The sequence below is a fragment of the Pristis pectinata genome, chromosome 4, assembly GCF_009764475.1.
Source record: "Pristis pectinata isolate sPriPec2 chromosome 4, sPriPec2.1.pri, whole genome shotgun sequence".
NCBI classification, from domain to species: Eukaryota; Metazoa; Chordata; class Chondrichthyes; order Rhinopristiformes; family Pristidae; genus Pristis; species Pristis pectinata.
In genome coordinates this window covers 98874012-98887181 of record NC_067408.1, presented here as the reverse complement: position 1 = coordinate 98887181, position 13170 = coordinate 98874012, and the positions used below count along the sequence as shown (strand labels likewise).

Genomic DNA, 13170 nt, shown 5'->3' with positions numbered 1-13170 from the left:
CAGGATGGAAATTGGTAGTAAATGCGTCAAATGATTGAGGCAAAGGAAAAGAGGCAAGGGAGGAGACCAAGCATTGATTGGAACAAAGAATATTCACATATCCCACAATTAAACAGACCTATATGGATTCTAATAGCAACCCTTTTTATATGGAGAAAGTGACTGGAGTTAAAACTGAAAGCTTTCAATGTGAGAACATTCAGCCAGGTGGAGATCAGTGGTACAGTATTAATTGGACCTGTGTTCAACTAAGAAGTGGAGAGCTGCCCAGGTTTTCCCAGTTGGAGGTGTGGAGAGTTTGTTATTATTAGTATACATTGGAAAAACAGAAGTCAGCTCGGACATTGCAAGTATTCCCTTGTTTTTCAACAATTAGTGTCATGGTACCTTTTCTATCTCAGCTGACGGTGTCTGGATTTAATGAGTCATCAGAAAGGTGGCACTTTCAACAATGCAGCAATCCCTCAGTACTGCACTGGAAATTATGTTCAAGTCAGTACTGTGTGTCTTGGACACACAAACTTCTAATTTATAAGTGAGAGTCTTGGCACTAAGCCAAGGCACACATAATAGGGTCAGTTCATGCCCATGTACATTTCCTATTAAATAACTGTTGCCAAGTTCATAACTTCCCTTCCTCAAATCACTTAGGAGGAAGCATACTGCCAGGTTGCAGAGATGGAAACAATTGTATCCTTAGCTTCATTATATCACAATATAGCAAATTTATATCATTTGCTAAAACAACAGAATTTTCTCAAATATATTTAGTTTCCATCCAGCTTGTTTCTCCTGAAAATACACCAGACTGGGGTACAGTTCCATGGCACTGGAACAGAAATGGGCCATTCAGCCCAAGTCTTATAGGAAAAAGCAAAGGAAACTTCAGACAGAGAAGTACAAGTTTTGATTTTGATGGCTGGAATAGGAAGAGGCAATATAGACACAAGGCATAGTTCAAAAGAGCACAGGTGCAGAGCAACTGAAGGTTCATGGGCAGCACTGTGGTGCAGCTGCTGCCTCACAGTGCCAGAGACCCTGGTTCAATCATTACCTCAGGTGCTGTCTGTGTGGGGTTTGCATATTTCCTCATGACAGTGTGGGTTTCCTCCAGGTGCTCCAGTTTCCTCCCACATTCCAAAGGCATGCAAGTTGGTAGGTTAAGTGGCCACTGTAAATTGTCCCGAGTTTGCAGATGAGTGGCAAAATCTAAGTGGAGATGATGAAAATGTGGAGAGAATACATTGCTATAGGAAAGATGGAAAGAGTGCAGATAAGATTTACGAGGATGTTGCCAGGACTCGTGGGACTGAGTTAGAGAGGTTGAGCAGATTAGGACTTTATTCATTAGAGCATAGGAGACTGAGGGGTGATCTTAGAGAGGCATATAAAATCATAAGGGGCATAGATAGGGTGAATGCACACTATCTTTTTCCCAGGGTTGGGGAATCAAGAACTAGTGGGCATAGGTTTAAAATAAAAGGGGAGAGATTTAATAGGAACCTCAAGGGCAACTTTTTCCACCCAAAAGACTGTTTGTATATGGAATGAGCTGCCAGAGGAAGTGGTTGAGGCAGGTACATTAACAACATTTAAGAGGTACTTGGACAAGTACATGGATAGCAAAGGTTTAAAGGGACATGGACCAAATGGGACTAGCTTAGATTGGCATCTTGATTGAGCTGAAGGGCCTGCTTCTGTGGTGTATGACTATGACTCTAGAATTTTAAAAAATGGGATTAATGTAGGATTAGTGTAAATGGGTGGTTGATAGTCAGCATGAACTCACTGGGTTGAAAGGCCAATTTCTGTACTGCATCCCTCAATGACTCTTATGTGCACAGGTTTTTTTGAAGGTGACAGGACCTATTGAGAGTAATTGGCAAAGCATATGTGACCTTGGGTTTCAGAAACATAGAAGCTGAACACAAAATGAGAGGATATATTGAACCTTTATAAAACTCCAGTTAGGTCACAACCAAGAGCAGTGTTCCCAGTTCTGGTTACTACACTTTGGAAAAGGTCTGAGGGTTCTTGAAAGGGTGTAGGAAATTTTTATCAGAATAGTTCCAGGGATGAGGTAATTTAGCTACAAGGTTACGTTGGAAAAGCTAGAGTTCTTTCTTTGTGCAAAGGAGATTGAGGAAACTTTTTAGAGGTGTTCAGATTATGACAGGTTAAGGTAAATTGAGAAAACTGTTTCCTTTATCTGATGGCACAAAGGTAAGGGAAACACAGATTTAGGTTTTGAGTAATAGTTACAGGGGAGGAAGCGAGGAAGAACATCTTATACAGTGAGCAGAAATGGCCTAGAACTTGCTGTCTATGAGGATGGTGAAAGCAGATTTGATCAATGATAACAGGGTGAGAATGAGGGAGCGAATGGATTACTGGATCTGTAGAATCCATGGGCTGAATGTTCTTCTTCTCTACTGTAATGACTTCATAACCCTAATCCTGTCCCTTCATATTCTTGGTATCCTTTAAGTCAAGATTTGTTTCCTAATATTGCTCAAATGGCATAGCCTTAATTTTCAAATCACATTCCCTTGTCCTATACTCTGCTTCCAACAGAAAAAAAGTTTCTGTCTCCCCTTTCAATTTCTTTCAGGATCCGAAAATGTCAATCATCCCTAATATTCTGATTACAAGGGATAAAACCCCATTTTATGGAATCTCTGCTCACATTCCTTGGAACTCTGGAAATGCACTGCACTCCTTCTGCTGCATATCCTTCCTAAATGCAATTCGCCAGTCACTGCTCAAGTTTACACAAGAACAATGGGTACATAGGTTAGAAACAAGTCATGCCAATCTAACAGGACACTAGCAAGATGCATCCTTTGCAAAAGAGGAGAAAATGTTGCATATTAAATCAACATTACGCCAATACATGTGACAGTTTTTGGGACTCAACACCATTTAATGGATCCACTAGAAAGCATGTTTTAGCCCTTTGAAACAACTGACCTTAATACATTTACATATGAAAGCAGGAGAACAAAGCCATGTATTAAACTGTCAAATTTGAGTTTAAGCACAGGAAACGGAGTATGAGTGCAAGTTCTGTTGGAGTGATGCAAGAGCAGAAATCTATAGCCATGTCTGGCTGAATCTACACATTTTGAGAATCAAAAGTACTTTCTTCTGGTCTGTATAATTTAGTACAAAACAAAGAGCAGAGGAGCTGGGGCAATGTTATGTTCATGATGATCAAAAAGAGCTAATTATCCAATTGCTATCATCAGCAAATTATAAAAGTAGCTATTGCCAAATAAACCAAGCCCTAAAAATAAGCCTAACAATTTCTCCAGATGGATTGCATAAATAATTTAATTAATCCTGGATGACCAAATTGCTCTAAAAAATCTTATTTTATGAGCTGAAAAGTCCTATGTATCTGCATCATTTGCTTTTACCTTCCACACTTTGGCCCTTTGGTCGGCTGGTATGCATCGCCCTTGAATTATGCTTCTGAGTGTCTCCAAGTCACAGCCTCCTTCATCCAATGCTTCAGCTAGATCTTTATCCCTAAGACAGAAGTGAAAGATCAACAACTCAGTACTTAGCTGATTATTGATCGAGGATTTATTTATAGCATTGAGAACACTTTTACCAGCAACTCAATGGTTCACCTTGGTCTGTAGAAATACAGTACCTTACAAGTATCAGTAGACTAGTCTTACCAGTACTTTAGAAGTGCCACAGAAGTGCTGGAAAAGAATTTGGTCCAATACTAACGTTACACTAAAGGTTGAAAAAGTGACTGTAATAATAAATAAAACCTTATTCTTTATGTTGAAATTTGAGAAGCAATAATTGTGTATGATAAATGAAATTGGAAATAGTATTAGAAATTGAAAATGGAGGCAATTTCTACAGCCTGTCTAAATATACTCTCTCTATAGTATTGCCTGGTTCATTGAGAGCTTTCCAGCACTCTTCATTCATATTTCTCACATCCACAGAATTTTGGTTTTATTTTAGTGGAAATGCAGTGGCAAATTGGTATCTGTAAATGCTACTCCTACAGTCTTCACTCTGCAACAAGAACTGTTTCTCTACATGGGTGTTAATTTTCATGCAGGTACCTCTAAAGTTTTAAATTTCCCACCATTTAAAAGAAATTCTGCCTTTCTATTTGTTTACCAAAGTGACTGATCTCACATTTTTCCCCACATGACATTCAATCTGCCAAGTACTTGCCAATGAACATAGCCTGTCCATATCTCCCTGATACTTCTCTGCATTCTTCTCACAACTTACATTGCCATTCAGCTTTGCATCACGAATAATACGTTATGCTTGATCCCCTCATCCAAATCATTTAAGTTAAATGTGAACACCTAGGACCCATGCAAAAACCCCTTTGGCATACTACTGCTCACACCCTCCCAAACTGAGAATGATATGTTTATCCGTACATTCTGATATATGTCTGTTAACTAAATTCACCATTACATCAGTTATATTCACTGTTATATAGATCAGTGTGCTGATCGACGTGTTCTGTTGAAAATTGTTATATTCCTTATTTTTATGCCCCATACTTACTCATATGCAACTTCAATAATTTTTGATGACATGCTTCCAAGTGACAAGGAACCAATGCTGAGGACATTATTATTTCACATTATATTAATTTGATTTGAACTTGGAAGAATGTCATCAAGAATTATTCAAGTCATACAAGTAGCAGGTTTATAGAGAAAATAGAGAGGAGTTTCATCAGGATGTTACCTGGATTGGAGGACTTCAGTTATTTGAGGGGTGGGGGGGGTGGGGGTTTAGATTCAATAACCTAGGCTAGTTTTCCTTGGGACAAAGGGAGCTGAGGGGTGACCGGAGAGAGTTGTACAAAATTCAGAGGCATAGATTGGGTAGATAGTCATAACTTTTTTCCCCCCATTGTAGTGGCATCAAAAACAAGATAACAGAGGTTTAGGGGGAGAGGAAGGACTTCAGGTGAATTTGAGGGGAAAGTTTTTTTAAAAACTCAGTAACGGTTGAGGTCTGCTGCCAGAGGAGGTGGTGGAATCAGACACAATCACTACATTTATGATGCATTTAGACAGGCACTTGCATATGCAATGCATAGAAGGATAAAGATCTAAGGGAGGCAAATGGGATTAGATGGATAGGCAAAAAGGTTGGCATGGGTGTGGTGGGCCAAGAAGCTTGTTCTTGTGCTGTACAACTCTATAACTATACAAGTTCTCAGTCTGATGTAGGTGGAAAGACACAGAAAAGTGGCAGCTGTTATTTACAGCACAGAATAAGGTGAGAATAAACTTTACCCTGACAATTATATAATGTAGTACATAATCAAATGAAAGTTGTTAAAGAATCTTGATCAAAACCAAAACTTAAGGGTACAAATGCATATCCTTACATGTAAGGCAGCTAAGATTAATAATTTCTATTTGCAAAGCTTTAGATGAATACAAGGAAAAGTGAAAAAATCTAGACTGGAAAATAAGTCAATAGTATATTTGAGTTTTATGGATAATGGCAAAAAAACCCACAAGAACAAAGATGTAATAATAACTTTGCACGAAGTAATCATAGGGTCACAGTGCAGTGTGTGGTTTTGCATACACATTAGGGAAGGGCATTAAAGCCACAATATTAATGTAAATTTATCAGTGAGGAACCATAATTATTTGAATTTTAAGATATTGGGGCCATTTCAACCAAAACGCACATTGAGAATATTTATGAAGGATTTTGTTATGATGAACAATTGCTCCTTTTGAGCATATCAATTTCAAATTTTCAGAGTGAGAACTCCCTTCAGTGCTGTAAACATCTATGGTTACTCTCAATGGATGTGCATCCATTGATCAATTACTCTTGCATTAACACATTTCCAGTTAACACTGATATTTCCCTTTAAAACATTTTTGTTGCCATTAACAGATCTGTGTAAAGAATCTTAAAATAACAATACTTTGAAATTTAGAATAACAGTTCCAAAAAAAAAATCAAATCATTCTTTTAAATTAACAGGAACCTAAAAGCATTTGGGCAGTAATTTATAACGTGTAAGAATTTATATATAAAGCGCCACTTTTATTAGATCAAAACTCAAATTGACTGCAAATTAGCAGTAAACCGCAGATACTTTTAAAAGAGGAATGTTACATTACATGAGGAGCAAAATTAGGTTAAGAGCTTCACATAGAGAACAGCACTAATGGAGTCCAGCATTACAAGCAGCAAGTGCTGGATATACAAAGTAGATTGGGCAGCAAAGTATCCATTAAAAGTTCACCAACTCGCATAGTTTTGTTGACTACAGTTCCTCTCACAATGCTTCCCAGAAGGACACTGTTCCTCTTTCCCAGTTTTCCATCTCTTTTGTATCTGCTCTGAAGGCAAGGCTTTCCACACGTGCCTCTAGATATCTTCCTTTTTTCCTCACTGGAAGCCAGAGGCCCTCAACTGCACATGCTCTATTCCCACACTTTGTTTTTCTCTCCTCTCCCTGCTAGAACAAGGATATAGGTCCCCTTATCCTTGCCTTCCACTCCAGCAGCCTTCACACTCAGAGCATTTTCTATATTTTACACCATCTTCAAAGGGATTCTATCACCAGATGCATCATCCATACCTTTCAGCATTCTGATAGGATCAGTCTCTTCATGACTCTCTGCTTCACTGTTCCATCTCCACAAACCACTCCTGCAAAACCTGTCCTTTTACTTCATCCCTTCCCATCATTCAGGGACCCAAATATTCCTTCAGGGTGAAGCAGTAATTCACTTGCACTTACTCCAATCTAGCGCATTATGTTCAGTACTCACAATGTAATCTTCTCCACATTGGAGAAACACTTTGCAGAACACTTCTAATCACTCCACAAGAGTAACCCTAAGCTTTCAATTGCTTGTGACATTAATTCTTCATCATACTCCTACACTGTTCCAAAGAAGTTCACAGAAGATCAAGGAATACCATCTCATCTTCTGTATAGGCACATTGGAGCCTTCAGGTCTTGCTATTGAATTCAACAATTTCAGATAATTTCCTTTTTCTGTTTGTATCCAAATTAGCCAGTTCTTTTGCAAATTATCCATCTGTGATATTAGCTCAGATTTTTTTCTCTTTCCACAGACACTGTTTGATCTGCTGGGCATTTCTACAATTCTCCTTTTGGCTTCAGGTTCAGCAACAGCTCTTACCTGCATTTCACAACTTTGTATCTCCCTCTGATTGTTTTCTCTGTCTCTAACTGCCCTCATTAATTTATTAACCAGGCACTTGGTAAACTTTGGAATCACCTCAACAACCCTGACCTCACCCTACCAGAGATATTCCCTTTGTCCTATCCATTACTCCCACACCCTCTTTGGAATTTAAACCTAGCTTGCTTTCTCACGTTCCGTTCTGATAAAAGATCTTTCACTTCAAACATTAACTCTGTTGCTCTTTCCACAGACACTGTCTGATTTGCTGTGTGTTTCCAGCATTTTCTATTTTTATTTCAGTTTCTAGCATCTACAGCTTTTTGATAATCAAAGAATATTCCAAGTTTGTCTTTTAGTCTGAACAAGATATCTGTTCAGACTAAAAGGAATTAGGGGCAGCAAGAACAAGAAGCACTAAGGAAAGAGTAAGAATCAAGGTTTGCTAACACACTATATTGTTCAACAACAATTTGCATTTGTACAGCATCTTTACAGTAGTAAAATATCCAAAGGCCCTTCACAGGAGCATAAGAAAATACAATCTCCAATTCCATTCCAAAGCTTGGCTACAAAAGTGCAGCAAATAACTTCAGAGACGATCCAGAGGCTATAATCTCAGCAAAGGCATAGATATATCGAAGTGTGGTGCTGGAAGAAATTGCAAAGGAGCAGCAAGGGCACAGAGCAACTTGAAAATGAAAGGGAATTTTAACATCAAATTGCTTAACTAGAAAAAGAAACAAGAAAATAGCTTCTAAATATTTAGTTGGAGGAAGTATTTTCTCACCCAACAATGAATGTTATGCAACAAAACACTCTCTCTCTCCCCATCTTCCCAAGACACAGCTCATCTGAAGGAGTGGGAGGGCAAAAGAAGTAATGCTGACAGACTTGGGAATATTGATGTCAAGATGTGAGTGATTTTCAACAAGTAAAAGCTCCACTATAATGACCTCATCCGTACAGATAAGCAAGTTTGTAACATTCATCTTCCAGGCTCATAATGAGATACTGGAGAACAATTGCGTAGCACAAGTTACCAGCTTAAGGAGGAAGAGGTAGAAACAACTAACATTTACATGGAATACTCCAATGGCACATTACCATACGGTCATAGCTTTTGCAGTTGAAAACTCTCCTGCCTTTTCAAGAGACAGAAGGTGCGATCCATTGGAGCTGAGAGTCAGAAGACTACAAGTTGTAAAATGAAGTGAAAGATGAGGATAATTCAGAATATAAAGTGAGGAGTTATGTCTGAGACTGATGTTATTAGTGTTACGAACTGGGTTACTATTGGTGAATGTCCCTTTAAGATAGAGAATAGTGGTGTGTGTTGGCGTGGTTACGACAACAGAAGATAAAGGATGTAATGACGTTTTTGAAGGAGTCAGTCTCAGAGAGAGAGAGAGAGAGAGAGAGAGAGAGAGAGAGAGAGAGAGAGAGAGAGAGATCTGGATTTCGTAATTACTCTCTATATCTACGTTTTGTCTTCAGTCAGCAGTGGTTGTTGAAGAAGCCTTTGATCACATTTCACCTTATGGCTTGCTGAACTGAACTTTAAGAACCATTCCTGGACTTGGAGTTTGGGAATTTGCCACACACACACTACGAGTTTAGTTTTTGGGGTTAATGTTTAAGATTTAACATTTTTACTTTTATTTTGCTTATTATCATAAGTAGTTATTAAAGTAGTTTTAAACACTTATACATGACTCGGAGTGTTTCTTTTGTTGGTGGTTCGTAACATTAGGTCCAGGAACAGGAAGCCAATTTGTCAAAGGACAGGAATGATGGGATATGAGAGATTTGGGTCAGGACAGGGTACTATCAGCTACCCATAAGAGAAGTTGAGTGGCTAGATTGAGAAAAGACAGCATTGGATTAATTGAGCCTGGAGGTGACAAAATCATTGATATGCTTTGGAATAGCAGAGGTAGGGACACATGCAGGTGCAGTTGCTACTGCAGGGATATGCAGCACAGGTGACAAAGTGAATGTGGAGTTTGCATTTCAGGGTCTAACAAGATGTCAAGGTTCTGCATGGTTAGGTTTAATCTGAGTTAAGGCTAGATAAGAGTGACTGTAATGAAAACTGAGAACAGCGATAACTCTTCCCAATGATCAGCAACCAAGTGAGAAAAACATGCACGGCAAATTAGACTTGGGTTGGACACAATTTTTAAAATGGTGGTAAGGATACATTACAATGAGCGTCAGCAAAAGCACGAATAGATGGAGACACGAGATACTGCAGATACTAGAATCTGGAGCAAAAATGAGCTGCTGCAGCAGGTCAGGCAGCATCTGTGGAGTGTCTAGTTTTAGCTTTTCTAGACGTCACTTTGTTCCTTCTCTGGATTCTTTGTTCTACTGTTTGTCTTATGACTTCCTTTATGTCTTATGTTTTGGGTCGAGATCCTTCATGTGAACAAAGAGTAGAGGCAAGATGGCCAGTATAAAGAGATGAGGGGAAGGAGTGGGGCAAGAGCTGGCAAGCAATAGGTGGATCCAGGTGAGGAAGGGTTGATTGGAAGATGGAGTCAGGTGGGACAGGGAAGGGTGGAGATAGCCACAGAGGCTGGGAAATTCATGAGACAAGCAGTAGAACAAAGAATCCAGAGAAGGAACAAAGTAGTGTCCAGAAAAGCTATAAGCAGTTCTAGTCCAGCAGCAGAAAGAAACATGCAGTTTTCAGCAACAAAATAGATGGCTGGCAAAAACCAAAAGGATCAGTCCAAGGAAGTTTAAAGTGGTGATGGTGAACTGAGAAAGTCATTAAAGCAACCAAGGTTTATCCCAGAAACCAAATCAGCAGTTAAATTTACCACAGTTTTCTTAATCCAAGTTCGACCCTTCCCTTGCTTGCTTGCCTTCAGGAGCTCCTTTCTTCTAAGCTATTTGATATGGTTCTCCTTAATTAATTTAGCCCCTCTTGTACATCTAATCTAAACCTTTATTCCGGTAATTGTGTTGTTTTGTTATGGAGGTGAAAATAGGATTGCGCATTCCATCATGGTCCAAGTGAATAATACCTATCTTATGCCACTATTCAAGGTTGACCTTAAGTGAGAAAAACTGGCAAAGCAGCATGTGGTGCCTGTCATCATTGGCACTTTGTTAACCAGCACAGACATTGTAGTGGAATGGTTGAACTTTTGGGTCAAACACTTTCTATGATTCTTAAATGTAGAAAGGCCCGATCACAATGGGACGAAAACACATCTGGTTCAAGTAAATTAGAATCAAAAACTGGTAGGAAAACCAGGAATTGTACTTGTAGGAAATGATCCAAATACAGTCTTGCTACATTCCCATGAGATGGAAAGGTAAGGCAATTACAGCCAGAGCTCCTTGTATGGCCAAGAGATTTAAAGTAAATAAAACATAAAAAAAGCAGATCATGGATGTTGGGTTGATACAACTTGAGAACCAGGCTGATTATAGAATGCTCCAAGAGAAAATAAAAAAGGAACAAATAGAAGCAATGAAAAAATTATGGTGGCATATACCAAGAGAATTCAAAAATTAGGCATGTAAACAGTAAACAGCTAGTTAAAGATGTGGCAATGATAAGGAACCAAATAGGACAGTGCTCTTCATTGCAATGCCCTTTAGCCCGTGGCAGCTTCCATTGACCCTGAACCAGGCTCCCTAATTACTTACATTCCAGTTTACATTATAAGCAACAATGACAATTGATATTACAAGTGTCAAAGATTGCCATCAACCAGACCAACAGCTGCACTGAAACAAACTGCTGTTCATTGACTATTGGCATTACTGGCTACTGAAACAAATCATAACTATCAGGAATAGGTCCTGTTGGTTATGGCAGAATCTTCCCATGCACAGATTTGTTCAATGTTATGGTAGGCTGAGTGAGACATGTCCACAAGGCATAAGATATTTGGTTAAATATACAGGAGACAAGGGCCAAGTCAGGACAGATTAGACAAAGAGCTTGTGCAACAGCAAAGCATGTTAGTTCTTTAAGAGATGCACAGAAATAGAGCCAGGACTACTGAATACTGAAAAATAGGCAAATGAATGAGATATACCAGATGGCTGACAACAGCCATCAAAAGGAACCACACGACTGAATGGACCAGGCGTCATGAAGACAATACATATGAGAATGGAGGCAACCAGGATGATTGTATCAGGGAAGTATCAATAAAGACTCTTTGGACTCAACAATTATGCATAGAATAATGGGTGACCCAACTTGCCATCTACCTTTGGCCTCAACAAACATCATCACGGTCACATTTCCTGGGCTATCACTCCACTATCAATTATTGTTCTTGTGCCAGAACTAAACAAAATGCTATGTATTCTGAGTCCCAATAAATTTTTATTGAATTCCCTTGCTTGTAATCGGTACTATAAAAACCTGTTACATTTATAGCTCTGGCCTACATGTGGTAATCACACACAAATAATTCCCTATCAACAAGGGCAGGCATGGTAGTGTAGTGGTTAGCATAATGCTATTACAGCGCCAGCGACTCGGGTTCAATTCCGGCTACTGTCTGTAAGGAGTTTGTACATTCTCCCCACGTTTGCATGGGTTTCCTTCGGGTGCTCCGGTTTCCTCCCACATTCCAAAGATGTACGGGTTAGGAAGTTGTGGGCGTGCTACGTTGACGCTGGAAGCATGGCGACACTTGTGGGTTGCCTCCAGAACACTCTACACAAAAGATGCATTTCACTGTGTGTTGCAATGTACATGTGACTAATAAAGATATCTTATCTTATAACCAAGTTTTTAACGGTTTGTGTCATCATGATGTTTTTTTATGGCCACGGGAAAGAATGGATTGATTCATAAATCCATTGAAGATAAAATTGGAAAGTAAAACAGGAACAAAACCAAATAAGGACACAACTGTGGATGTTAACAATATGCAACAACTGCAGAAAATAAAGTTGGCTGGATAAAGTAATGGCCATAATAAGACTATAACCAAGCCAAAAGCCAAAAGAAAAAGAGAAAGGTATAGGCTTCGTAAGATTAAAAAATGGATGTTCCAAGGAAAGTAGACTGATGAGTTTCTCTTCACGTGTAACGAAACATGTATAAAGCCTATTTGTTGAATTTATCAGATGTTCTGCTTTTAAATGCTGTAATTTAGAACAAATACATAATAGTGTATGCAAATTTAAGTGAAATTTACTCACCTGTAGTAACCCAAGAAAAAGTAAAATTGAACAACTTGCTGCTTCAGCAAACAGGCAGAAAAACAAAATGAGAGATTGTTGCAGAGAATACAACAGAAGTGTCTATTGACATGACATGGATTTCAGCAAGACATAAAAAACAGAATTTACTAATGCAGAGAGTTTTTTTTCCTTCTATGGAAATCCTACATGTTGATTTCAATAACAACTCTAAAAGAAATAATATGATTGCAATTATCTGACAAAACCAGAATGAAAAGGGTACAGAAAATAGAAAAAAATTCAGACAACTTAACAGCGCATATTTTGACAGAACCATGTTTTAACTTAGAATTGGATAAAGATACACATCTGCATGTTGTCTTACAATTTGTATCTGGGTTCATTTCCAGAAAGTAGAACAAGTTTGGGAAGAACTGCTGTGTTTAATATCTTTGAAAAATTAAAAAACATTTTGACTGCCCGTCTCAATATTTTTTTGCTGACAATAATGTTGTCTGGACAGAAATAACATCTGTGTGTACAGATGGTGTGCCCAATCAAGGGAAGGAGAACAAATTGATTGGCCTGAAGGGGAAAATGAAAGAAATAACCAAATTCCCTGTGCATCATACACTAAAAAAGTACAAGTAAAAACAAATGAAGTGCAAAATACCATGCTGTTGGTGATAAAAGGTGGTCAATTTTCTTGTTTCAAGAACATCGATCACTTGCAGTTTCAAGCAGTATTGCAAGAGTAAGACTATCTCACATTGCAGTGAAGGGTTTACAGTGTGGCAGGGACCTTGTAAGATTTTTG

General features: G+C 38.6%; 1 protein-coding gene across 4 annotated transcripts in view; it reads right to left on the bottom strand.

Annotated features, from left to right (window-relative positions):
* The window catches only part of tbc1d23 (TBC1 domain family, member 23), a 56565-nt gene that overhangs the window by 38386 nt on the left and 5009 nt on the right, over positions 1–13170 (bottom strand). For 2 of the 4 annotated variants that reach the window (XM_052014075.1, XM_052014078.1), the window contains exons 2-3: positions 3420–3531; positions 1055–1209 (exon numbers count right to left, since the gene is read on the bottom strand). In XM_052014075.1, coding sequence (XP_051870035.1) covers positions 1055–1209; positions 3420–3456 — 192 coding nt within the window. In that variant the 5' untranslated portion in view covers positions 3457–3531. The remainder of the gene's footprint in view (positions 1–1054; positions 1210–3419; positions 3532–13170) is intronic. The other 2 variants (XM_052014079.1, XM_052014077.1) reach the window with 1 other exon arrangement.